This window comes from Drosophila arizonae, chromosome 2 (assembly GCF_054131065.1).
Source record: "Drosophila arizonae isolate 15081-1271.41 chromosome 2, UAZ_ARI_1.0, whole genome shotgun sequence".
In the NCBI taxonomy this organism is placed as follows: domain Eukaryota; kingdom Metazoa; phylum Arthropoda; class Insecta; order Diptera; family Drosophilidae; genus Drosophila; species Drosophila arizonae.
The window spans coordinates 6828933-6855467 of NC_142922.1; the positions used below are offsets into that span (position 1 = coordinate 6828933).

At 40.9% G+C, this 26535-nt stretch overlaps 5 protein-coding genes across 6 annotated transcripts in view; 2 read left to right on the top strand and 3 right to left on the bottom strand.

Moving 5' to 3' along the window:
* The first annotated feature begins 992 nt into the window (after nucleotides 1-992).
* On the top strand, nucleotides 993-1800 carry Edg91 (Ecdysone-dependent gene 91). The gene is made up of 2 exons (XM_018001217.2): nucleotides 993-1151; nucleotides 1212-1800. Exons 1-2 carry the CDS (start codon nucleotides 1134-1136, stop codon nucleotides 1668-1670), a joined length of 477 nt encoding a protein of 158 aa, XP_017856706.1. The 5' UTR covers nucleotides 993-1133; the 3' UTR covers nucleotides 1671-1800.
* Nucleotides 1801-2843: 1043 nt separating this feature from the next.
* Nucleotides 2844-4614, bottom strand: LOC108610150 (uncharacterized). Its single transcript, XM_018002068.2, has 2 exons — nucleotides 3132-4614; nucleotides 2844-3069 (listed from the first exon to the last, which is right to left on the bottom strand). Exons 1-2 carry the CDS (start codon nucleotides 3936-3938, stop codon nucleotides 2929-2931), a joined length of 948 nt encoding a protein of 315 aa, XP_017857557.1. The 5' UTR covers nucleotides 3939-4614; the 3' UTR covers nucleotides 2844-2928.
* A 136-nt stretch (nucleotides 4615-4750) lies between these two features.
* On the bottom strand, nucleotides 4751-7487 carry sll (adenosine 3'-phospho 5'-phosphosulfate transporter 1). Its single transcript, XM_018000905.2, has 4 exons — nucleotides 6939-7487; nucleotides 5815-6877; nucleotides 5491-5616; nucleotides 4751-5418 (listed from the first exon to the last, which is right to left on the bottom strand). The coding sequence occupies exons 1-4, from the start codon at nucleotides 6983-6985 to the stop codon at nucleotides 5248-5250; spliced, it is 1407 nt and encodes a 468-aa protein (XP_017856394.1). The 5' UTR covers nucleotides 6986-7487; the 3' UTR covers nucleotides 4751-5247.
* Nucleotides 7488-7674: 187 nt separating this feature from the next.
* Nucleotides 7675-11244, top strand: LOC108608736 (uncharacterized). Its single transcript, XM_018000259.2, has 6 exons — nucleotides 7675-7940; nucleotides 8628-8979; nucleotides 9466-9560; nucleotides 9753-10334; nucleotides 10395-10726; nucleotides 10874-11244. Exons 2-6 carry the CDS (start codon nucleotides 8761-8763, stop codon nucleotides 10972-10974), a joined length of 1329 nt encoding a protein of 442 aa, XP_017855748.1. The 5' UTR covers nucleotides 7675-7940; nucleotides 8628-8760; the 3' UTR covers nucleotides 10975-11244.
* A 4704-nt stretch (nucleotides 11245-15948) lies between these two features.
* The window catches only part of 5-HT2A (5-hydroxytryptamine receptor 2A), a 28962-nt gene continuing 18375 nt past the window's right edge, over nucleotides 15949-26535 (bottom strand). The window contains exons 5-8 of one of the 2 annotated variants that reach the window (XM_089463078.1): nucleotides 25213-25722; nucleotides 20692-21039; nucleotides 20338-20634; nucleotides 15949-18789 (exon numbers count right to left, since the gene is read on the bottom strand). In XM_089463078.1, the coding sequence (XP_089319204.1) occupies nucleotides 18603-18789; nucleotides 20338-20634; nucleotides 20692-21039; nucleotides 25213-25722 (1342 nt within the window). In that variant the 3' untranslated portion in view covers nucleotides 15949-18602. The remainder of the gene's footprint in view (nucleotides 18790-20337; nucleotides 20635-20691; nucleotides 21040-25212; nucleotides 25723-26535) is intronic. The other variant, XM_089463079.1, reaches the window with a different exon arrangement.

The window sequence follows — 26535 nt, forward strand, 5'->3', positions numbered from 1 at the left end:
TGTGTTAAGCTAAAATTGAAATTCAAATCGAATAGCTAATCCTTTAGAACGTCAACCAGGTGCATAGCTAACACAAATATTTATATCAAGTATTTTTGCAATCGCAACTGCTCGCAACACTTTAAAATAAATTCAATTAAAATTGCTATTCCTACTTGAAAATAACTTCCTCATGGTAATTTAGCTACTTTTGGTAACTTCTCTGACGTTCGCTGAGTAATCACCCGCCTGGGTTGAATAAACTGCCGACGAAAGTGAAGGTGTATCAAATATAGTACGATGCTAACATATAGATATGTACGCAAATCAGAGACAATGCGTTGTTGTTGGAGCATCACAAACGAAATACAAACCACATTTACATACATACATATATATTTTTGTGTCTAGTGCTAATGAGCGAAATGATGCCGAAAAGATTTCCGACAACTGCGCCCATGCTTCGCTGCACGTTCTGTGTAAAGTTTGTTGCCTAAGTCTTTTGTTATTTGATTGTCATTTTGCTCTAACTGAAAGTATTTAAGCTGTTCCACGGTGTTGGCTGTATTTAGTTTCAGATATATTATAATATATGATATATTAAAAAAAAAGTTCATATTTTTACTTATTATTATTTAAATTTGTGACTAAACAATAAATATTTATGAAAAATACTTTTAATTTCATTTGATTTTCTTGTAATTCGACTGCAAGAGAGTATTCGGGCTTCGTTGTTGTAAACTCAGATGGCTGATTATTTTTATTGGGTTTTTTGTGATCTTGATCTTCTATGGCTGCGGTCGACAATTGCCTTAACCCTCAAGAAATGGTGTGTGTATTAGTGCATATATACGTATGCATGTGTGTGTTTTGACAGTCGAAAATTAACGCATTCTGCTGCTTGCTGGCTAAGTAATCATTGTCTACCGAGGGGGTATTCCACGATTTCGTCACTAACTGGTTCTGTTTGTTCTGCAATTCGCGTAGAATTACTTGGCAATGCGTAACGCGTCGTCGTCTGCTTCTTGTGGCCGATCATTGGGCATACAAGCAGAGCAGGCTATATAAATGCGAAGCACTTCACAATTGCAATTTAGTTTCGTTACCGATTCGAGCGGGGCGACACATCAACTCATAATTCTCTCACACTCGGAATGGCGCGCTTGTGTTGTGTACGTATTGGTGGGTCTATTTAACGATCTTCAAGTTGCTCATCGGATGTTCTCTTATAGCTGTTGATGGCATTAGCCGTTGTCGGCTATGGAGCGGCTGCGCCGGCTCCCATCAAAGGGGAGGGACGCTCATTTGGACTACTCGGCGGCGGCTTGGGCGCCAGCGTGGGACTAAGTGCAGGCGTGGGCTTAAATACGGGCCTCTATAGCGGCTTTGGCGGCGGTGGCTTCCATCCCGGCTCGTTCGGCGGTGGCTACTATCCCGGCGGCGGATATCATCATGGCGGCAGTGGATTCGGCGGTGGATACGGCGGTGGACATGGCGGTGGCTACTACCCAGGCGGCGGCTACAGTGGATTTGGACACAAGCCTTATTATGGCGGCGGTGGTGGCTACTATCCAGGCGGCGGAGCCTACAACAATTTCGGAGGCTCATATGGCGGCCACTACAGCCAGTCGCAGTCACAGTATTCCAATAATTACCATAATGGCGGCTATGGCGGCGGCTTCTTTGGTTGATAGTCGTAGTAATATATGATCTAAGCTTAGCTTTAATTAGCTTTTACTATTCGTGTACCGCTGAAAAGTCCAGTTTGTAAAGTACAAAAGAAATACAAAGCATGTGAGCCCTGAAAAGTCCCCGACTAAATCCGGTTTCTCTTCTCGCAGTGGATACGTTGTCCTTGTCCTCGCAATTGCAGCTGTTGTTGTTGTTATTATTATTTTTATCGTCTTCTTGTTGCTCTTTTAATGGGATAAACGCGACGTGCATAAATTTATGACCTAAGATGGGAGAATTATATAGCACGTGCATGACTAAGATCTAAAGCCAGAGAACGAACGAACGAACCGACCATACAATTATTCATCGCACTTACCGCTCTATAGCCATAGTGGCGCAGCATAAACACAATTTATGGCATCGTGTATTCTAAACAAGCCGAATGATAGTCTTTTATTTTTATTTGGAAAGAAACAGGGATAGTTTTTGTATCATACGAATAATTATCAGGCTGTTGTATATATTTATATAGATCTGTATACATATACTCATATGTACATATGTATGTATCTCATATTATCTCTATTCATTTCGAGTTGCTTTTTTAATCTGTTTACTCATATATAATTATACAAAGCAAGCTCTAATTTGTCGGAGACATTTTTGTTTAGCTTGCCCCCAGATCTTATTTATTGTGATTTATAATTGCTCTAAACAGAAATAAGTGAATATAACACTTATTATTTTCTTCTTCAAGACCTCCCGTCCCCTAATTATATTCATTAGTTTGAGCACTAACCATACAACCCACATATATTAAACAGGAAACTCTTGTAACTCAATTGGAGTGAAAGTATATGAGAGTTTTTTGTAGACTCTTAGTTCAGCTCTTCTCTACTTATGATACGTTTAATATGATAACTCTACTTCTTATAAGTATATATAGTTGAGAGCGTGTGTGAGAGTGTTTGATCTTGAGGAAGTTACTCCCATATGTTCTATCTATATTTTGTAAAGCTAAGCAGTGAAGTCAATGATACGAAGAGCAACAGTTTGAGACAAATACAAATATATATCTGCAGTGCTTTAAAATTGTTTAAAAATGTAATATAAATTTAATATATATACATATACATATAAAAACACCAAATGACTTTCGCCAAAAAAGGCTTTAATATATATTTTGCTCAAATTTCGTCATTTATTTCCACTTAATCAAAGCTTAACATAAAACCTAATTAAAATACTAATCGCTTGCAAAATTCGAAATTCGGTCTATCCATAGCTACTGCGATCGCTTCTCGCACGATAGACGCCTGTTTGGTAGACCGGCTGAACTTGGCCCGTTAGCTGTTGAATTATTCCATTGATGGTCGTAGAGACGCCGCCCACTAGCTGACCCGGCGTCACTGGTGGCTGTAAACAAAAATATCCACAATTGAGGTCAAGTTCAAATAGAAAGATCTCGCTGGACTTACCGCGCCTGCAGAGTCAAAGTAGACGCGATTGGGAACCGGGCGACGCACGGGAACTGGATTATAGTTGGGGTCCACGGCGGGATCGCTTTGCGGGTCGTTTGAGGCAGAGGCGGGCCGCACTGGCAGCTGATCTGCGTAGGGCACTCCAGGCACCGTGGCTGCCAAGCTGTTTTGCAGAATGCCAGGTGCGAAAAGTGATAGCCAGGTGGCCAATGGCGCATAGGGACGCACTGGCACTGGCACTGGCACCGGCACCGGCGGTGGAGGCACAGGATCCGACAGCAAGCCGCCACCCAGTCCACCCAAGCCGCCACCGTAGCCACGACAGCCACCAGCGCCTGGGTACACATTGTACACATTTAAGTCGAACAGGAAACGTCCCTGTTCGGCGGGATCCTTTTGGCCGGCTGCGTCCCGCCCGAAAGGTGTGCAGGGCCTGCCATAGGAGCCATAGCCATAGGAGCCGTAGCCATAGGAAGCAGCAGCAGCTGCTGCATAGGGTCGATACAGCCTCTTCAGTTTCTTCTTTAACAGCAGAGATCGGTCGTTGCCCACGTCGGAGCTCAGCTCGTCCAGCTCTTGATTTCCGGCGCCCGCAAATTTGGGATTCACCGAGCCTAATTCGCTCTTGTTGTTGTTGTTGTTATTGCTGGTGCTGGAGCTCTGGCGACTATGGCGTGTGCCCTGTGGATTCTGGTTGTAGACCGACGGTGGTGCTCGCCACTGTGGATAGTTGTAGTAATAGCGACGTTGTGCGGCTGCACAATAGCTAAAGGCACAAAATAGTAACAGATAGATGATCTGCATTTCGAAGGAATCTATTCGCGTTGTTCACTATGCGATGCTTCTATGTCTGTGGCGTGCTGGCAGCGAACTATGCCGCCAGCGTTGAGCACGCCCTAATTTATCACCTGTGCAGGTGAGCAAAAAGTCGAAAAAGAAAAAAAAAAGCAACGAAAATTGCCAACAACTGGCAAATTTGCTGTTTTCCCTTAGAAGGCAGACGATTGCATAATTCCCTTTTTTATTGGCTTGAATTTTTCCAGCGCATTCGCATTGTGTATTTTTTGATACAAATGCTAATTTGAACCACCTCCGCAAGCCCAACCAGCGGGCAACGTCATCGTCATCGTCATCATCATCATCATCATCATCATCATCATGAATAACATCGTTTCGCCCACATGGTTTAGAAAACAAGTTACAAGCGTCGCGACTCTTGTGCATTGACCTGTGGCAAAAAGCAACCGAGCAAGCAGCCACCCATAGGAGCTCTAACTTGTTGATGAATCTAATATGTTGCCAAAAATAACATATACCACAAGTGGGTCAATGTCACGATGAGCGAGCGAGTGAGTGCTGGGAACCACCTTCGCTCATTATATTTCTCGCCGATGCGAGAAGCGCCAACAGCTGCAGAGAAAGATCAGCTGTAATAGCCAAAGTTTCAACAAGCAATTGTTTTTTTTGCGGGAAATTTAACACACACCCTCGATGCTTCATTACTCTCACTAGCAAAATAGCAAATATATATATAACTAAACAAGCTAAAATATATAGAGCAAAAAATTAGTTTCATTGCATGTCATTTTAATACATATTGCAGTTTGGGAAGCACATACATACATATATGTAAACATATTTTATACAAAAGCAAGTGCATATAGAATTTGGTCGGATGTAACCGACTTCACAATACTCATTTACAGTTCAATAGAAGCTTAGCTGCCTTATATTATAACAGATATGAATGCGATCTAGTTAAATCTTTCAAAATGTAGTCAATCTATAGATAAGCATACTTTCGCACGCACTTTGTACAAATATATATATACATACGTATTTATCATTCTTGTGTCGAGTCAAAATTTTGCGTTTATGCGTACAATGAATGTGTAGTAAATTATACAGTTTTTAGTATTCATACAATATTTGCTTGACCTACGGCTCTCTCAAGACATTTTCTTTCTAACTTAGAACTACAAAACATTAATGTACAATTGATAGATTCCGTTTGATAGATTATTTTACAAGCTAAGTTTGGATAAGCCTCCGATTCAAAAATAGATCTTAGCTTAGCAGATTTTGTGCGTTTAAGCCAAGTGTGTGGCAACAATTAAACGGCTGTTTTTGGTTTATTGGCTTCGGCGCGCTTGCGTTTAGCTCGCAGTTGCTGATTGCAATAGACGCGCAAGAAGATGGCAGCGAACACGATGAGCACTCCAAAGATGCCCAGCATCGTAATGCTATGCTGATAGATGAAACACGAAAGCATGATGGCGACGGCCTACCGAAGAGCACAAATAAATAACAGATGAGTATACAGCGGTGTGTGTGTGTGTGTGAGTGAAGCACTTACCTGGCGCACTGTCATGATAATTGTAAACACAACTGGCCCGAATACATCAATTGTGTGGTAGATAAACAATTGGCCAACAGCAGAGCATATGGATAGAATAACCATGTCGAAGACAAACTTGGGATGCTATAAGTTAAACAATTAAATTGGTTAGCTGTTAGAAATTTAAGAATAAATGATGTGTATGGGCAATTTTAATAAACAAATTAAAAAGTACAAAAATATATAAATAAACATTATCTATTGCCCTTAAGGGCCTTTCTGATTTAGTCTTTAAAATAAGTATATAAGTTAATAAAAAGAATTTGAATTAAGGCCACTCACCTCTGTGGCAAATGCCAGTGAGTCCATGAAGCCGCCCTGCATGGAGAGCGAGGCACCGGTAAAAATGGTGGAGAACAAATTGACGCCGCACATCATTTGGATTGAGGTCATTCCATAGCTCTTGAAGAGCGAGCCCTGCCAATTGGCCGTGAAGCTGTCGAAAATCATATACATGGAGAGCAGAAAGATGCCCGTCAATGTGGTTACGCCACTGGCCTTGTTGCTGTCCGCGGATCCAGTCATAAAGAATATCATGCCCAGTGAGATGAGCAGCGCTGTGACATACTCGTACGATTCGTATTTGGCCTTGGACATGATCTTTCCCATCAGCATTACAGGTATGATCTTGCAGGACTTGGCCAACACCTGCGTTGGGAAGTTCACAAATTTAAGAGCTTCATATTGGAACCAAGCACTCATGATATTTGAGAACGAGGCGTACGAATACTTGTAGAGGGGAGCACGATGCCGCGTTGTAGCCGGCTGCCATTGCAGATAGCCGAGTGCCACAAAGAAAGCCAACATACGGTTGGCAAAGACTAGAAACTGTGAATCCTTAAACTTAGCACTTTCTCCAGCGAAATTTTGATAGTGCTGCGTCATGATCTTCTCCTGCAGCACACCCCACGTTAAATAGGAGACCATAAGACCGCCAAAGCACCAAAGCAGCTGCACAGCCTCCTGCGAGCTGGTGCGCTTACTTGGACGATCACGTTCCATGGCTGCTCCACTGCTGCTGCTGCTGGCCAAATGAATAACGTCCACAGACTCATAGTTGGAGTTACCCGTAATGCACATATTGATGGCCGTGTGCAGAAACGTTTTGTTGCCCCGCTCGAGATAGTTGGTGCGCTGCACATACTTGTAGATGAGATAGCCCGGCACAAAGACGCAGCTGTAGCCGAAGCAGTTAACTAGCAACTTCAACAGCCATGCATATTCACTAGACTGTGACTCGATTAGCTGCGATAGTGTTACATCCAGAGCATAGCTTCCCGCTAGCGAGGCGCGCAACAGGTCCGTGAAGAAGTGTATTACCAGTAGGCTGGCTACCAGGAAGGAGCTGAGAGCGTAACAAATCACATTAAGAGGCATACATATATATTTTTAGCTGGATAACAAACCATATAATTAGCTCGGGCGTTCGATTCCCCATCTTGTAAACGTGCATGTGGCGTTTTTTGCGTTCTGCAATGCTTCAAGTTCAAACACGAATTGGCTGACACGTTCAAATGGCGATATGAAATAATCACGCCGCTAGCATTCTAGCCGGCAAAGTCAAGTGTCATAAGTTCAATAACCGCGCCAAACGAGTTTTCGCATAATATTAACTGAGCACCAGCAGCGGCAGTGGCAGCAGCAGCAGCTCAACAATAAATAATGAATACAGCGCGTTTTGTTTAAATGTATGTGTCGGGAAGTTTGTTTACATTATAAAAAAGTCGCGTGCCGAGATATCGGTTTTAGTTTTTAATGAACGTGTTGTTATGCGACCTGATGGCACAGCCGTAACTCGTGCCGGCTGTGCAAATATTATACGTGCACCATCTCCATTACGACCAACAACTGTTTAAGAAAATAAGACTGCAATAACAAATATTTAACTATTAGTGTGACCACACGTTGCTAGGGATAATATCCGTAGAGTAGCGTTGCCAGACAGTTTGATGATGATGAACAGGGCAGCAGAATTCTGAATTATTTAGAATATTATAGTATTATTTAAATATTATAACAAATTATTTTAATCTAACATTTTGTATTTTTACCTTAAAAAATCTAGCTGAACTCCGATTAATTTACAATTATGAAATTCGGAACTAAAAGTTGGAGAATTCGTGTGAACCAGTGAACTAGTTCTGAACCTCCAAGACAACTCTACAAGCTGTACCTTTCCCGTTTTGCATTCTTTGTCAGAAGCTGTAAGAAAAGTAGTCGTTTTGCTACAAAAATCTCATAAAAACAAACTGTAGAGAGCAGATAAGTAACTTAAAGCGTGCAACTAAATGTATCAAGCAACCATATCAATCAGTAAATGCGTAAACACTTGAAAAAATATTAAAATCGATTCAGCGCACAATCGCCATCGAACAACGCAATAAAACAAACATAAGGACAACTTAAATGTAAGTAAATCGTAAAATATGAATTTAAGTATTTAGTTTATAAAAAGCATCAGGAATGTGGAAAATCCATGTGTGTATCCAAGAAGTATTGACTCATATTCTTTTCTTGTTTTTGTAGTTGTGGCAACTGTGTGTATAATTAGAATACACTCAACCATTGCATATACGTGAACTCATTTCTAAATATACATTGGTGTGCGTGTGTCTGCAAGAAAGAGTAGCGAATGAAATGAAAGGTCCAGAATAATACTCAAAACACATGCATACCATGTATGCTGTACATAGATGCAAAACAGTGTTGTGCAACGATAGCAGATGAGTGCAGATACAGATACATTAGGATGAGTGGAGGCTGTTCCTCTATTGCATAAAATCTTGTCTGGAAAATCCCAGATTAGGATCTCTAAAATGATTCGAATATATTGATGCACATTATATGCAATATAGACATGTTAGTTATCTATGCTTGAACATCTGCAGGGAAATTAGCAAACGATTTTATTGCACGAATTTACATTTGACAGCTGTGCAGCTTATTTTGATCTTTAAGGGTTGTTAGTCCTAGCCTTTATGGTGTCACCATTTTCCAGCAGCTGCAATTCGTCTACCTGTCTGCACTTGATTTGATTACCTGAAATGCAGTTTGAGGCGTATAAAACTGAATCGTTTTTGTGTCTTTCCTTACAGTTGCGAACAAAGGTTCAACCTACGCACACACACAATTTAATTGTGACCAAAGTCTAAGGCAAACGGAGAACGGAAAATAAAAGGAACACCCAAGTAAAGAGAATCACTTGTGAAAGTCAAATACAGTCTAAAAATGGTGCAGACTGGAATATCGCTGAATGAGCGCTTCACTCAAATACAATCTCGCCAGCGACAGCCGTCGGTTGGCGGGCAACGGGAACGCGGAAGTCGTAGTCGCTCACGGAGTCGCAGTCGCCGGATTGTGGATGCAGCAGCATCGGCGGCCAATTCGCGGCTGCTGCAGGAGTTTAAACGGAAGCACACCGTTCAGGCGGCCCTCAAACTGAAGCGCGTATGTGTCCAAAACAAAACAAAAAAAACTAAACAAAAGACAAGCAATACAACAACCAACCACGATAAGTACTCTGGGATTGAGGAGCTGACTGAACAATTGACAAACGCAAGCGATTGAGTATAATCCGTGACGTTCTCATTGGCTGGGCAAGGGCACAAATGGCAGAGAGCAGCAAATGAGCAGATGAGCGCCAGCAGAGGATATGGGCACATTGCTCCATAGAGCACATGCCGCATTCAGGCAGATTTCACAGCTAGCGCGCGCCCGTTATACTGACCAGCCAAGTCCGGTTCAGCCAGGCCCTGCCCAGAGCAGGCAAGGTTAACCCAGAAGTAGTCTTCAATATAAATAAATCCACTTGTAGTAGACATCTATTGAATTCACACACACTGAACCGCAACCGCTTGAGCAGCGTCAAGTCGCATTCAGTTTGTTAAACGCAAAAACAAAAACAACCCATCACAAACCTTATGCATCTTACAGAGAAGCCTGCGGACAACTGCTGGCGGCATCAAAGCGCTCCGTCAGGGGCCCATCGGAAGACCCGTGCGCACCAGCAACGGCACTCGCCTGGCAACGTAAGCATCCCCAACTAAAAATCCAAACACACTTGTAGCTGCTCTTGACTCAGTCAAGACGGAAGATTGCTTGCGAGCAGCTTTTGAATGAAAGCGCCAAGTGCTACAACAACAACTACTACAACAACAACATTGTAAAACACATCTACTTTCTGCTTATTCCGCCTCTACAACTTCAATCACTATAAATAGCATGCGCGCAGATCTGATTGCCAACAATGGACGCGCACGCCGCAGCAGCAGCATTAGTGCCCGACGATCCAGCTCCGCGGCTGGAGGACTCCGCCAGCGCCTGGGCCTAAGCCGACCCACTGTCGGTGGTGCAGCGGAGCGTGTGGCTCAACGTCGACGCGCTTTGGCGCGACAACAGCCGCAGCAGCGTGGCCGTTCACGCAGTCGTGGACGCGCTCGTTCGCAGAGTCGCGGGCGCGATCAGAGCCGGGCTCGTTCCCAAAGTGTCAGCCGTTCTCAGAGTCGCGGACGCCGCGGTCAGCAACCGGCTAACGGTGGCAGAGGTGCTGGCGGTGGCGGTGGCGGCGGACGTGCTCCGGCTCGTGTTTCAGTGAAGCAGCGCCTGGGCGTGCGTGCGGGCGGGGCAGCAGCAGCTGGAGGAAAAGGAGCAGGCAGCAAACGACGTGGCAATCGTCGGGCTGACAGCAAATTGCGGGGCGTCGCTGCCGGACGCATTGAGAAGCGTCGCAATTCGAACGCTGCACAGAAGACTGTGGCGGCTGCAGCCACTGGGCGCGGACGCAAAGGACGTGCACGGGGAAAGTAAGTTACAAAGCTTCCATTTATTGTGTACTCCTTATTAATGTTGAATTTGTTTTGCAGATCTGCTCTACGTGCCGCTGCCACTGCTGTTAATGCTGCTACTGCTGCCACGCATCGCTCGCGCTCACGCTCAAGATCTCGGGCACGACAGGGTAATGCTGCTGCTGGCACTGCTGCTCCATCAAATGGACGACAAAAAGGTGCGGGCGCTGCTGGCGCTCGGCGCCGTGGACGCAGCTCACAGCGCGCAGGTGGCAAAATTGCCAAGGGTGTCAATAAAAATGGTAACAAGAAGAACAAGGCCAACAAGAGCACAGAAGGTGGCAAGGCAAACCAGCAACAGCCGGGTCGTCGCGGACGTAGTCGTGGTCGTGGTGGTCGCACGGTTGCAGGTAAAAGCGTTACAAGCATGGCTCACTGCACGGACATCAGGCTGGACGGGAGCGCATAGCGACCTAACATGGAATTTTCTCTACTTCCGCTTTAAAAAGTGCTATAATTAATCTAAGCTGTTTTTCCTTTGGTTATTTTCAACATAGGTAAGCCGCAGCGGTCCGAGGTGAAGCGCGAGGATCTGGACAAAGAGCTGGATCAGTACATGTCAACCACAAAATCAGAAATGGACTTTTTGCTTAAGTAGAGCGCAAAGCACGACGATCAAGAAGAATTACCACCGCAAGGCAGTTTTTACTAATTCTTAAGTTGTGTCTATAATACTAATTAGCTGTAAGCGTCACATACAACAATTCTCACCGCACGAAATGGTGTACTTATGCTCTCTGGCTCTCTAGCTAAGGAGGTACTCTGTAAATAGCATATCGTATAAGTAAATGTCTCTGTTTGCATAATTACAATCGAAATGTTTGTATAATGTGCAGCTAAATACAATTGACTCCTTGTTTAAACTAAATCCTATATTGCCTATATTTTTCTGTGATATTTGTTCAGCACCATCGCCTTATTCCAGACTAAATAAGCCTTCTGGCCAAGTGCCGGAAATTAACTTTTGGGCGACTCCGTTTACTTGTGTTTGGTCAGCGTGCGAGCAAATAAAATGGGCAAAAAAAAAAAAGTAATCCAAACTCTGTTCTGGCCATCCCTCATGGCGTTGGAAGATAAATGTATTTATTTGCTGTCGATGCTTTTCCCTTTTCGTGGCTTGCTCTACTCTGTGCTGTGAGTGGGTATATTTGTTCGTATTGAAGGTCGCATCAGTTAGGTAAAGGTGTATGAAATAAATTACTTTTAAATAAAGTTAAATATATTACTATGAATAATATATTTTTAGAATACAGATGATTAGTTTCGCATCAACTTTAATATAAAAAGAATATGAAATGTACTTTTGTTTTAGTGTAACAAAATTTTTTTTTATTTTTATTTTTTTATTTGATGCTCTATATTAAATTTGGAATAAATATTGATTTAAGGGACAAAAGGAGAAAATAATGCTATTAATTTAAATATAACAACTTTTGTGCATCAAACTTTAAAATATACAAAAATATAGTTTTAAATGTAAATCCTTGTTCTACTAAATATTCTCTTTAAACTGCTGTAGGGCATGGCTCTAGCTACTACAACATCTTTGCCACTCAGGTTGATTTTCTTTTAGCGTTTTCTCCTTTGCTTTTCAGGATTCTAGTTCTATCTGCTAAGCGATTATTTTTAATTTCTGTGATTGATTGCCCAGGTGGCAGGCACCGGGAGAGCGTAAAGCAAGATTCTGTGCGGAATGAGTCGAAGCTAACAAGGTGTTGACACAGATTTGTTTGAGCAGGGCTGCCGCAGCAAATGGGGTTTTGTCGTTTTAATTAAATTCCATCCGTGTGCGTTCGCTGCCTGAAGCATCTGACTCGGATAGTTGTGGCAACATTGTGGCTGTCAGGTGCCAATTCATTAAGCTGCACCACTCGCTCAATCACCCTGTCGGCCACTAAGTAGCGAAACATGTTTCGGCAACCATCAGCGGCAATGGATGGATAGTTGGGCTGCTGCTGCTGCTGCTCAATGCGATTAACTGACATCAATAAGCCGTGGCTGTAACTAATCATCAGCAGCCGCAGCATCCACGAGACCCCCAGCCGGCTAATTAACACCAAATGACCATTTGTTGCGCCTCCTAATTGCTGAGAATGGCACGGAATACGCTCCACAATGCGTGCTCGAGCGGAAGTTATCGCCCACATGGGACGCTCCTCATTAACCCCTTTTTCCGGTCAGTCAGCTGCTTCAAGCATTAAACAATTCAACAATTTATGAGCAATTAGTAAATGTTGCCGGCCGACACGTTGTTCCATAATTACGGAATTCAATTTATGGGCACACCTTTTGGGCACCTTCCAAAAAGGACCGCCAACAGCCAACAATGTTGCTAATGATGTTGCCAAGAAAGAAAAATGAAAACGACATTAGGCTGAGCTCCCCTAATGCTCTACCGAGAGCGCTGCTAACAATGTTATTCAATTAATTAGAAACAAGAGAAAAACTACAAATTGTGTGTGTGTGTTTTTTTTTAAATTTTATTTATTTATTTATTTTTTTAAGAAACTTGAAAATAATTAAGACAACTATATAATAGTCGGATATAAAGTAAAAGAAATACTATATAAATACTAAATAAACAAAAATATATATCTAAATATTTTTTTTTAAAATTTATAATATGATCTGATGATTATTATGTATTATTTTAAAAAAATGTACAAAATTGTTGCTTTGAAATATTATATTCTTTCCTTTATATGAATTTATTAAATGCATTTGTTTCAGGCCAAGCATTCGATGGGATTTTCATATTTGCAAATGCTTAGGATGCTCGGCTTTCGCCAGGATGTCAAGACTTCAACTTATCAGCCCGGCGAATGTCGTAATACCTGCTGGCTTAGGAGCGTGTAAGTTGGCCATCAGGTGCCAAGTTGTGTGGGAAAGCAACAGAGAAACCAATTTGCCTAATCTGCACAGCAAAAATGGCTTGTGGCCTAAAAAGCGACAGCCACTCCGTTAGCAGGTGAAAAAGGCAAAGCTTTAGGCAAATTTCGAGTCCATTTTGTGTTCTGCGGATTACACGCGAAATGCTTGAGCAGTAATCAAGAGCCTGTGGCCTTAATCTCCCTGAAGCTGTACTTATTGCGTTAGACTTGAGCACAAAATATCACATTTGCCTTTATAGAGCCACCCATGGCTAATTGCTGAAATGAAGGTCAACAGCTTCGACAGCTGCTTTAATCAATTACATGCATGACTGCAGTTGAGCCAGCCACATTTGCGGTGTCAGCAAACACGCGCAGTGCGAGAAAAGACAACAAAAATTAAATCAACAACAATTGCCAGCGGTTGACCATCCCAATCCATGCCATTCCATTCCGTCACAATACATAATATCACATCTCAACACATTAAACGTGGGTTGGCTTTTCATGAGGAAAGCAAACAGAACCCACACTCTAATCCAGCTCAATCAGCGCTTATGTTAGAGTAGGGCAACAAGACTTTTCTTTCCTTTATCAGTTTCTGATAAGAAATACATTTCAACGCCTTTAAATAAAAATACATGAAATTGAATACAAGGTGTATTGCATTCAATTTAAAATTTAAAATGAGAATCTTTAGCTCGAAGTAAAAGTATAAATATATAATAAACTATAATTTATAATGTATAAATGTATTATTAATTTTTAAGTAATAATTGTAGATGAATTGTAAGACTCATTTGCTCACTTTAATTTTAGGCAATGCTATCTGCCATATTATGATACTGTATTATGGTATATGCCTAAAGAAATCAATTGGGAAATAAATGGCAAATCGAATGTGAGCGAAATGCCATCGCGAATGGCATTTGTATTTTATTCACGCTTTGCCCGCCCGACACAAAGCTAATGAAGCGTCAAAGTGTTGAAAGGCAATTCCCTGCACAAATGTGTGTGCGTCTGTGTGTGTTTGTGTGCGAGTGTGTCACATAATAAATAAGCCAAATCCGGCAGGTAATGAGGTTTTTCTTATGAAAATGTGCATGTGTTAACAATTGAGCGATCAGCGCTTGTTTCCTCTGTGATTTGCGCTCTGCGTATTGTGTTTATATTTATGCGGCATTGTTTGCAAATGCAAATGCCGAGCTGTTCAATTTCGAAAGAAGCTCGCCGATTCGAAGGTGTTGCCAAGTGCTGAAAATGTAATTCCCAGCGCCGCCATTAGCCAAGGCCAAGGCAAAGCAACTGCATGGCGACTGAGGACGAGGGGGACGAGGGTCTGAGCGAATGCCAGCGGGGCAATCAATTTCACGCTTCTACACATTTGCTTCACACACACACACAAACACACACACACATTGACACATGTCTACTTTTCACTTTGCCTTGTTCTCTCTTTCGTCTGGCTTTTTTGTAAACTGCTGCTGCCCGTACAATATAATTGTCTCGAAGAGTCCTCTTCTTCTGCTTCGTCGTCTTCATCTTCTTCTTCGTGTTGTTTTCGCCGACTGACGCCATTTTGTCGTGCACTTTGTGGCTGGCGTCGCGTCGCGTCGCGTCGCTTTAGCGCTTAGTCAACAGCTCAGCGCCCCACGAGATATGCAACAGAAGTTGTTCATTACTGCAACACCTCGTGGTGTTTACTTAGCGTGTGCGTCGCGCAGCTACTGAAGCTATCAATGTGTCCAATTTTTGGTACAGTGCCTTTCCATTTAATGGCGTTAAGCTGAAGAGAAAACTTTCGATTCTCCGATCATAAAAGCATTTGAATTGCATTAGGTTCATGGCAATAATGCAATTTTCGTGGCACGCACGCACAGTATACGCACGGGGGCACAGACATTTCGCTTCGTCCTGCTGCAGGATGCGCCAAGGCACAATAGCAAAAGTATCAAAGACGACTGCAATGCCATCGGCGGGCGGAAACTGTTTGCTGTCGAGCTGCAAAGTAATCGACAAAGACAGAGCTGTCAGATGTGGGCGGCTCGCGTGTGTCTCTTTGACATAGAGCACTTAAGTCTACCTAACAATAGCAGATCTTGATTAGATGTGCCTTGAGCGTGACACATGATGTGGCTCTGCCAAGTCAGCGTTTATTTCACTTTGAAGCTACCAGAGTAAAGTTCATGCTGTGAACGATAAACGACAGTGAGCAGTGCGTCGCTGTTGGAAGTTTAACAAATCACTCGAATTGCTCAAAGAGAATTTTGAATGTCAGCTAATAATATTGCATATTGCACAAAAACTTAAATTGCAGCTTAAATATATATTTAAATGTATTAATACATTGAAAATTCTGTCTGGCACAAACTATTTTTTTTTTTTTTTTTTTTTTTTAATAAATTTTATTGCAGCGTTTGTCCTTCAATTCAATAAACCTTAACTATTATTCATTGCTACTAATTCTAGTCTATTCATTGCTACTAATTCTAGTCTTTCAATTTAACTCTCTTCTGCGATCTTCTTCTGTCTTCTGTTTAATATGTTAGCTGGCACTAAGTAAACTAAATACAGGGTATTTTGGCATCTTTACTTATTATCGTACTCAATTGCATCTTCATTTGACGCAAAAGAAAACCAAAACAGCCCCCAACTTCATTTGACAAGGTTTGCCACTTAACTTAAATAAAAATACAGTTCCATTTGAGAATTTAGAAACAAGGAATCTCTTAGATAGGTATATATTTTTTATTAACATCTTTGCCATTTATACACACATACATATATTTAAGTTTTTTATCATGTTATCTTACATGTACGAAATAGTGCTCAAGGAGCTCATCATTGCATAAACATAAATTATAAAAGCAAAGTGTTTGCCTAGGCGCTGGAATAGTTCCCCGTAGGGTGAAATTCTTGACAGTTGTGGCAAGCGCCGCGGCATGCTTAAGATTATCGAAATTACAATTAGCTTTAGCTCTTAAATAGGTCAAATGGCTAACAAACGCTGCTACGGATAACATTTACAACATTGCAATTGAGCCCAATATACACTAATACTATATCATTATTATAGGGTTTCCGAAATATACATATGCATATGTTATATACATACATATATACATGTAGTAAGTACAGTTGACGTATGGCTACAATATGATAGAGTGGAATATGACAGGTACAGTTTAATCTAGATAATACGCGCAATGTCTCGCCTGATCTTATGTCCCCTGATGATATGATAGAGTTTAGTAAATAGTTTCACATGCTTTTCTTCTTCTATGCACAGTGGAGCCACTCAAATGCATTCAGTTTGCTCCTGGAAAGTACAGCTTGAAGCAAAGCCAGACGAACTGGCTATCGATTTCATCTCGTCCTTATAATTTTAATGTCGCCATTTGTAGGTACAGTTGCCACAGGTACAGTTAGTCGTCAACTGCTTGTGGTTTTAAGTTGAATGAATCTCCCTGTAGTTTCTATTCGATTTTATGCTTAAATTAAAGTCTATGTATGCTCTAGGGTTACCATCTGCTGTCGTTTTGTTCTGTCGTTTTTTAAATTTTTCTTTGGCATGTGGTTCCTCATTCCCATTTATTGACAGTTTTGTAAAAATTCAACACGTGTTTTATATTTGAAGTTTCTGCAATACATTTCGGTTATTTATACTGTCTTCTTCTGGTTTATATACTTGATTTGAGTTAAAATTAAACACCCTGTATTTCACGGTGCACATTAAGTTCGCTTTGCTATGAATGGAATCCATTGTGTGCCATTCTTAGCTCTGTTCTTTGTGGGTACAGTTGCCACATTTATCCTTAAGCGTCAACTATGTTTGGTTTTGTCTTAAATGAATCTCCCTGTAGTTTCGTATACCCTGAACCCATTGAAAATGAGAAGTTAGGGTATTTTCTTATTTGTATTTGTATTCTATTTTATGCTTGGATTTTTTTCTATGGTTACTGTCTGCTGTCATTCTTTTTGATATTGAGGTCCTCATTCTAATTTAGACATTGAGACACATCTATTTTGAGTAACTCAACTCGTATTTCATATATTTTAGTTAGAGTAAAACATTCATCCGGTTATTGATAGTGACTTTTCTAAGTTTCATATGTTACTTGTAGTTTATGTTTGGTACAGTCAGTACACTCAATATAAGTTACCAACTGTGTTAGCTCGGTATTGTTTTGGGTTTTTGATGGGAAAAGTTCATTTGACTTCATTGGGTATGAATGAAGCAGCTTTCGACTATTTTGAGAAGTATCTTTTTCAGTTTTCCAGAGTTTGGCTGTTGCTTTCGTCTGGCTGCAGACTCCTAATTATCCGACATGTATTTTTGCTAGTTTGAAGGAATCTCCCTGTAGTTTATTGTATTTGATTGTATGCATAAAGTAAACTTGGAATAGTGTGTGTGGACTCCATCTGCTGTTGCTCAATTCTATCGTTCTTTAGGATTATCTTTGACATTCAGTTTATTTTATAATTAGACACACCTATATTTAGAAAATTTCATCTATTATTCCTGATTTGGCATACTAAATGCATTTATGCGGTCTTTACCTATTTCAAATAGCATTTGCCCTGTTCAGCTAATACATTCAATTTGATTTACGCGGTTCCGTTTAGCTCTTTTAATAATTTGTCAGGTAGAATATTTTTATTTGTTTTTGCACTTCATTTGTATTTTGAATGAAACACCCTGTATTTCACGGCTTTGCAATAATAAGTTCGATTTTGAATGAGTCATCATTTTGATTTTTTGTTTCGGTGTAATTTGCTTCCATATTTGATTTGATTTAAAATGAAACATCCTACATTTCACGTTCTTAATCTCGATATGTTATGAATGGATTTAATTTTGATCCTTTTCAAATGTTATTTTGGTATGGGTACAGTTGACCATATTATCAATGAGTCGCCAATTTCATTTTCTGTTTCAATTTCTCGCTGTATTCTTTGATTTGATTTCATCTTGTCTCTTTCAAGTTGTGATTTGTGTTGCCACAGTAAAAAGTTTGTCATCATAGGGTTTGCTTTTGAAGGAGTCACCCTGTAGAAAGCATTAGACTATGTGTTTGCTATTAAATGGTTGTATTCGGCTATCAATTCATGGCGGCTTTTATAGTTTGATTTGCACTCTCTTGATTTGGAATGGGTCACCCTGTAATATTATCTTGACTTTCATTTGGCTTTCAGCTTAAAGTACATGTTGAAGTGTGTCTGACTATTCGATTCATCGCCAATTCGTCCCATCGACCATTCGTCGGTAGTTTGCCTCGTTTACCTGTACTTTCATAACAACATAGCCCGTAAATTCGAGTTTGACTCTCTGAACGCAAGTGACCAAACGCTCTGCTTAGCGCTCGTCTTCGTTGATTGTATAACTGCTCCGGAACTCACTCAGCGGCGTCGCATTCGTCGTGGATGGCGTCATTAGTGGTGCGCCCTGAAACGAGATGGCCAGCGGCAGGGCTGAGGGGGCGCACAGACTCAAGGCGCTGCGCCCTTCGGTCACGGAGCGATAGCGTAGCGGGCGGCCCGAGCTGCAATAAAACGTGAATGCGAAGTGCAAAATATGAACATTTTTTTCCCCATTTCATTATCTACCAAGTTCATGTAAACACTTGGGCAAAACTTATATTGGTTTGCAAATATGCAGATTTTTCATTTATTCAATTCATGGCCAAGACTTGTCATACCCTGAAAATGTCTGAGTGGGTATATATAGACTGTCACATGCGAGCCCACATATACATAGTTATACCAGTTAACGAATATACAAATTTATCAGAGCAACAAATTTTACTTATATACCTATATCTGCTGCTCAGTTTCTCTTTCTGAGTTGAAGCGTAGCTTTCGGATACTTTAAAAACAAAAGCTTTGCAATTGCTAAAACGGTCTTCGCTAGTATATTTGCCCTTTCTTATAAGTATAATAATTATTGACAGTAAACAAATTTCAATATTCTGAATTGATATTATCCTTGTGAAGAGAAAACTCGAAGAGAAGCTACATTCTAATCTATACATATTTCTAATCTATTTATATTAAGCCAAACTTGGAATGAAAAATGGTATAGATCTGCTCTTCAAACATACATACATATACAAACCTACATCTAAAAGATTTTTCTCTTCTGCTTGGCCATAAAAATATATTTAAACAAATTTATGTGAGCTTCAACTTCCACAAATATATGAATGTAGGGTATAAACGCGTTAGGCATTCCCTAATAGTGCATATTGCATGCTTTTTCAATGGCATACCTTTAAAGTTAGTTAATCAGTCCTAACTTTTTCTTGCAAAAATGTTTCGCCTGTCTTGTGAAAGTTGAAACGACGCGTCGTTAACAAGTTTGTCCCGTAATTTATTTTTACTTCGATCTCTTTCGTTAAGCATCTACAAAAGTTGTCAAATTAGCGCCCGTATGCCGGACATAAAATTTCTGCTCTGTTTATGAGACATATTATCAGTAAATGTAAACAGTATTTCCAGTTTCTGAAGTGCATAAATGCACAAAAGGGTCAAGATAGCGGTAAATTAAAAAATAAGTAAACAAAAGTTATATATTAAACGTCAGGCAACAGCAGTAATATGAATGTCGGTAGCTTCTTATTTCTAGCAGGCTATATATGAAAACTTCAGTTGGTTTATTTACCGCTAGGCTTCAGAACTATAATTGCCTTTGAAGCTTGCTGAGCATAATTGAAATTGAAAAGGCAAAACTTAAAGGGAATTTGATCAAATACTTTGTGAAAGGAGTTTTGCTGCTTTACTTTAATTTTGATATTTTTTTACGTAACATACATTTTCCATTTCATTTGTAATTTCCCTCAATTTCCTGACAGTGCAAGACTAATCTCTACTTTGTTTCGCACATTCGTAGTTTCATTTCATTCGCAAAAACTTGTTGGCGAAAATCAATCATACGTCACGTTGCACCACAATTGCTTGAACAATGAACAATGCATTGCATTGTTTTTTTTTTTTTATTGAGAGGGTAGTGAATCGCACCCCAATAAATTGCATTGCCCACATAACAAATGAAAAGAGATAGATTACGCAATTTTTGACGCCCTATCGCTTACCGTTCGCAGTTGCATTTGAGCAGGCGGATGAAAGCCGCTCGAAATGTCCGATTGAAGATGGTGTAAATGATCGGGTTGATCGTCGAGGAAACGTAGCCCAGCCAGAGGCAGGTGTTGACCACATGCTCGGGCACTTGGCATTCAGGGCAGGCGGCAAATATGATGTTCAGTATGAAGAACGGCGACCAGCACAGGACGAAGGTGAAGAAGACCAGGCCCAGGACCTTGGTGGCCTTCTGCTCCGTGGCCACCGCATTTGCCGAGAGGCTGTTGCGCTTGGCGCGATTGTTGAGAAATCTGGAGGGAGCAGAAAACCACTTTGGGAATTGAATTATTTGGACAACCCGCACTCACCTCAAGTTCAGCGCAGGCGTGGCAACTCGATTGAATGACAGCTTGAAGGGGAGCAGCTTGTGGCGTCGCGTTGTCGTCACCTGCTGCTGATTCTCATTACCGTTGCCACAGCTATTGCCAGTGCCACCGCCACCGCCTCCACAGTGTGTCTGAATGGTGGTTAAGTTCTTTCTGCTTGGGCCACCGTCGCCAGCGCTTCCAGCACTTATGCAGCTGCTTGCCCCAACTGTTGCTCCGCCAGGCACGTTGGCTCCGCCACCTGGTTCCTGTCCTCCATTTCCATTTGTCGCGTAACCCAATTGTGGCTGCGAGACGCTGCCGCGCAACGAGGCCCGTCGATTCGGATGACTGTCAAATGGTTTGGGGTTTGGGTTTGGTAAGTAAAAGCCACTTGACGTATTTAAATAGTATTTCCGCGCTGCCTTGCAGCAACGAGTGTTTGATATTAGATTTTGGCCCTTTGCACGCCAACGCAGCGCGCAACAGTTTATAAAATTGTATTTTAATAAAATCTCGGCAGGCATTTCAGGGGCTTAGTTGATGCAGGAATCTGATTCTTTAGCCAGACTTCAATGTGAACTCATTTACTTCAACTAAATGAATTAGGCCAGCTCCCAATTTCGCATATAAGAAATGGGCCAAATTGTTGCTGCTTGAAATCTAAGGAGTTTCTCAAATTTAGGCTTTAACGACTATTAAAGGGGATTTAAGTGTACAGCCAAATTCAATTACAGCTGAAAGATGATTAAAGAGTATGTAGAGATAACAAAGACACTGACATAAATAATATAGATAACTAGAAGCAGGGCAGAGGGCACTACTGGCTGTACCTAAAAAGAGATAGAGACAGAATTGTTCATATGCCATCATGGATAATTCCTATATATCGAAAGCATAGATAGAATGCATATGTCTTTATTTATCATCAGAAAACCAATCAAGTAGAGGGATATGACGTAAGCTCCAGTGAATTACGATCCAGTTCCACGACCATAAGTCATCGCTCTATGGAGCAACTCGAATGACTTCAGTTAAATACAGATTTGAAGAGATTTAATTTAATTTAAATTGAGACACTCTTTTTGTGAGCTATAATAAGAATCATCCATTTCACTTGTCACTGTCAACAGGCCTAGTTATAAGAAATGAAATATTGAGAATCGGCTCGACACATCTTAATCGGGTCTGAAATTCTCAGTTAGCTTGGCCTTCAGATTTATACAAAATGAATTTAAAGTGATGACCCACTTTTTCATCTTGTAGAAGAGAGATTTGATTCATTCATTTCCGCTCAGATTCAAGAAATTTCCAAAAGAGAAACTTTCTTGTATGCAGATGAGTTTAATGATATTTTAGCTAAGTGCTCCAAACAACAATGTAGAAGTTATGTGAAATATTAAGAGTTGACCATGGCATACCATTTTCAGTTGGCCCCAAATTCATTGCCAACTTGTTGTGCAGCTTGTGTAGCCATCTTGTTCCCCAGGCAGCCACATTTTTGGCCAGTTTGGCAGTTGGCAAATATTCGGAAGCACTTTGCGTCTGTTGCAGTACGGCAAATAAAATAAAAAGTTTTTCAATTTTTTGCCCGGCGACAAGCAGCAGGTCTGAATGGGCGCCCAAGCGGCGTCAAATGTCCAACTAATAATTTGCAAGTAAATGGAAAATAACAAAGTTTCTTTCGCACGTTTGTTGTGCTACCTGGGTAGCTGCCAGGTAACTTTTTGGGCCTGCCTCATTAGAAATTCATATATATTTATTCGTCAACTTGCGCAACACAAATCCGTTGCAAAGCGCATATACGTGACATTTTACTGAGCTGGCATTACGCGCAGTACTCTGCATTTTAAGGGGATATAAGTTCTGTCTGCAAATATGTAACGTTTGAGAGGAGACTTTACTTAATAGAAATGCTTCATTGTTTTCTCTACTGAATTTACTAATTTTTTACATGATTACTATTTAATTATATTATGAATAAATAAATATTTACTTATATTATAGGCAGCAGTTAAGTTTGCCAGATCATATCTTTTCACCTTTCTGGCTACAATATCGCATTGGTATGTGAGTCTTATTCGTCTGTGAGAGAATTAGTTGGCCGTATATTCGCACTTTTGTTTGCTTCATTTTTGGGACGTGCTTAAGTCACGGCGTAGCTCTAACTTGCTGCAGCTTTTCTCTGCTGGTTATGCTAAAATTTTGCAAATTTCGCGCCTTTGCATTTATGCAGAAAAAAAAAAACAAGAAAAGAAATGAAAACAACAGCAGCGAATGCTGCAGCAAATAGCAATGACATTTGCAAATTTCAGTGCCATTGTGGATGCGGGGAGGGGGCAAGAACCTTTTGCAGCTATCCGAGGGCAACATAGTCGCCAGCGACGTTTGAGAAGTTGCACCACCGTCATCTCGTGCTGTGGCTGCGACTGTAACTGTGACTGTGACTGTGGCTGAGGTTGTCCTCTTTGCGGTTTCTCCTGCCATTTTATGCGCTATTTATTGTTGCCGCAGCAGCAGCATCAAGAAGAAGGAGCAGCAGCGACATCTCCTTTTCTCCATCACACAACAATGTGGCAAGTGGCCCGCCGACCGACAAGCAGATTCGTGTTTTTGTGTTTTTGGTGCTGCACCACATGACGCATGAGTGATTTATGTTTATGGCTCGTTGCAAGTGCTTGCAAGGAAATTATGTATCCGCCATGTTGTGTGACACTTGAATATGCATTTAATTGCAAAAAGATGCGTAATTGATTGCTATGTTGCATCCAAGCAGCTAAGGGGAATGGACGGAATAAATAATATATAAATAAATTAAGCAAATCATACTAAAATGCGAAAGTCTTGAGCACAAATTATTAATCAGTTATATTTATAGTTAATATATATCGTAAATCATGAAATACAAATTTTTGGGTATATGTGTATATACTTGAACACTATTATTGATTGGATGTTATTAGGTTCGCCCAAAACTTGTTGCGGATAAAAAACGACCAAATAAAAATTCATGAATGGCTATAAAGCTCTATAAATAAATTGAGCATATGTTTCGAATTCGAAAATATTTATCTGTCTCTGTTTCAAAAATGAATTATTGAACAAATATATTTATAGTTAATATATAACATAAATCATGTAATAAAATTTGTGTGTGAAAATAATATATATATGCTAGCACTATCTTTAAATATATTTATTTTATATACGCATATATATAATTTAGTTAAATTTGATTGGTGCAGAAGAAGTAAATTAATTTCAGAATCAACAATGTAGAGAGCATGCCCTCAGTAGGAAAGGTTTTCAAAATTAGTTTGCATTCCAAAGGAGTTGATTAGATGTTATTTTGTTCAAAAGTCGAGCCCCCTTTAAAGCATTTGAAGTCCATGTTTACTTGATGTGTACCGAAAGTAAACAAATGAAAATCCTTTCAGACGCGATTTGCCCAAAACTTGTTGCCGATAAAAAAGCCGAAATAAAAAATTCATGAATTGCTAAAACTGGGACGCGTCGAGGCCTAAATACTCTTCTTACATACCCTTTTCCATTTGTCTAGTAAATAAATCTCGAGCAGAATATATGCGAAGCTATTAAAAGTCTTGTTATGAGTTTTTGTGGATTGGCTTTCATAGTAATGGACATCAAGTAAAATTTTGACGTTTATCAAGAATGTATATAACTCATGTGTTACTTGACTCATGTCAAAATTTGAATACCCTACTGCGCAGAGCATTGACAATGTATTTGCAGGAAAAAGGCAACTATTTGGTAAGAGGCGGAGGGGTGTTGAGTCGGAAGGCAAAGCCAAATAAAACTCAATTTGTTTTTGTTATTTGTCTCAGCCTCGCATCCAGCTCGAACCTGAAGCGGAGCAAGGCAAAACAAAGCAAAGCAAAGCCAAAACGCTTTGCACTTACAATGTAAATTATGCAAATTTCTTAGAAAAGTAGTCTGAAAAGTTGTTTGCTGGCCGTGTAAACAAATGTAATAAATTTAAAAGCTTGTATGCTCAACTGATAATAAATGTCTGCAGAGTCCCAGCTCAGCTCGACGTTCCTCAACAGCGTGATTTCGACACAATTTGCCAAAAGGTGAGACTTACAGGAACAGGTACAAATGTCACGGGTCATGTTGTGGGTTAGGTTTAGTCATTGGCTGGGCAAATGCCACGATAGCCATCTCTCTTAATGAGCAATCAAGTACAGTATGACATCAATTTCATGGACTACCTGCTAAGGCTACCTAATACTCCAAATCCTTTGCAAACAGAGTTAGCCTTCAGTTCATTTAGAGAAAGTTCCTGTCACACAAAGCCCTTCGAAAATTGAGGGCTCATAAATTAATGGTTAGGCTCTGCCTCGGTTGACTAATTGCAAATATCCCAAGCTGGACCAGGCACACAATTTACTTTTCACAACTGACAATTTAATTAAGCCAGTTGCAATTTGAGGCCGTTTTGCGTCATTTGAATGCAGATTGGCTAACATTGCAGCTAATGAAAGTTTTGAGTGGGCCACTCACCTGTCCAGGAGATAGGGACTGCCGGCAGCAGCACGCTTCCGCCAGAAGCTACTGGTCGGTGCCTTGCCACGCGTCGAGAAAGATGTGGACGAGATCGTTGTCGGTGGGGTGGACGATTGCCGCAAGATGCCACTGCCAGCAAGTCGGAAGTTAGTCCGTCCTGTATTATTCAGATTACCGCTGTTGCTGTTGCTGCTGTCGCCGTCGCAGCCGCCTCCATTGGCCACGTTGCGAAAGCTGACGCTGGGGACACTTCGATTGGATGTGGCTCGCTGATGCATCAATGGTCGCTCGGTGCAGTCAATATTGCTGCCACCTCCGCCTGCACTGGTGCACCTTGTCCTTGACGCCACGCCCATACCCATTCCGGTCTCTGCATTGTTAACATTGCGACTGCTGCCACCCATTGCCAGACACTTGTTGTTGCTGTAAGTGCTCCTGGTGAGACTGCCGTGCATCTGCATCTGTTGCTGGCCGTGCTGTGGGCGTATGGTGAAGCGCCCGCCCAACCTATTCCAATAGAGTGAGTTAGATGCAAAAGAGGAATGGAGCTGATGTGTATTCTATGGCTTGATTGCGCTGCTTCCCTCCTATTGACTCAGAGCTAATTTGCTTTCACGTTGCTTTGATTGGCAGTCAGAGAGCAAATGCATTAGTTAATCATAAAATGTGTCAGGCTCCTCATGAAAGACGCTTTTCATTTAGATATAGATTGACTTGTGATATTTAATAACATAATTGCCATAATAGAAAATAAAGTATAATAATATAATATAATTATTCATTTGTAGAGGGCTTACATTCGATGCTAGATATAATATAACTGCAACAGCAATATTATTTGAAGAGCTGTAAATTAAAATCTTCAGCCCCAATAGACACAAAAATAAATCACATTTCAAATCGCTACCGTGACGGCACATTAACCAAACACTAATTGTTCTGCTTCAGCTGGCATTTACGTCTTGGCTTAATTGATTTTTGTGCGAGTGCAAATGAATATTTATTGAAAATTCTTTGGTGGCTCTGTGGCCTCCACCCACCACTCATCTCTCGCCCGGGCGACGTTGGCGAAATCAAAACCCCTACACAGCACAGCGGTGTGAATTAAGTTTTAGATTCAATTACTCATACGCCGCATAGGCCCCGCTGCTTTTCATCCCACGTGTGGTAACTAGCCGTGACAGTTGCTCGGCGTCTAGAATCTCGTTTAAAAGCATTTTCATTTGCAAATAATTTATTGGTATCGATTGACAGATAAATCCAATTGCAACTGCTGACCGCTGGCCATTGCCTATTAGTGTCCGGTCAAAGGTGGCACAA

What these genes read in the sequence shown, in the direction of transcription:
- sll (XM_018000905.2), bottom strand. Translation starts at nt 6,985, where the DNA reads ATGCACGTTTACAAGATGGGGAATCGAACGCCCGAGCTAATTATATG. An exon ending in ACGCCCGAGCTAATTATATG is followed by an intron (nt 6,878 to 6,938) that starts GTTTGTTATCCA and finishes TTACGCTCTCAG; the next exon opens with CTCCTTCCTGGTAGCCAGCC. An exon ending in CACTGGCATTTGCCACAGAG is followed by an intron (nt 5,617 to 5,814) that starts GTGAGTGGCCTT and finishes TTTAACTTATAG; the next exon opens with CATCCCAAGTTTGTCTTCGA.
- LOC108610150 (XM_018002068.2), bottom strand. Translation starts at nt 3,938, where the DNA reads ATGCAGATCATCTATCTGTTACTATTTTGTGCCTTTAGCTATTGTGCA. An exon ending in ACTTTGACTCTGCAGGCGCG is followed by an intron (nt 3,070 to 3,131) that starts GTAAGTCCAGCG and finishes TTTTGTTTACAG; the next exon opens with CCACCAGTGACGCCGGGTCA.
- LOC108608736 (XM_018000259.2), top strand. Translation starts at nt 8,761, where the DNA reads ATGGTGCAGACTGGAATATCGCTGAATGAGCGCTTCACTCAAATACAA. An exon ending in CGGCCCTCAAACTGAAGCGC is followed by an intron (nt 8,980 to 9,465) that starts GTATGTGTCCAA and finishes TGCATCTTACAG; the next exon opens with AGAAGCCTGCGGACAACTGC. An exon ending in AACGGCACTCGCCTGGCAAC is followed by an intron (nt 9,561 to 9,752) that starts GTAAGCATCCCC and finishes CACTATAAATAG; the next exon opens with CATGCGCGCAGATCTGATTG.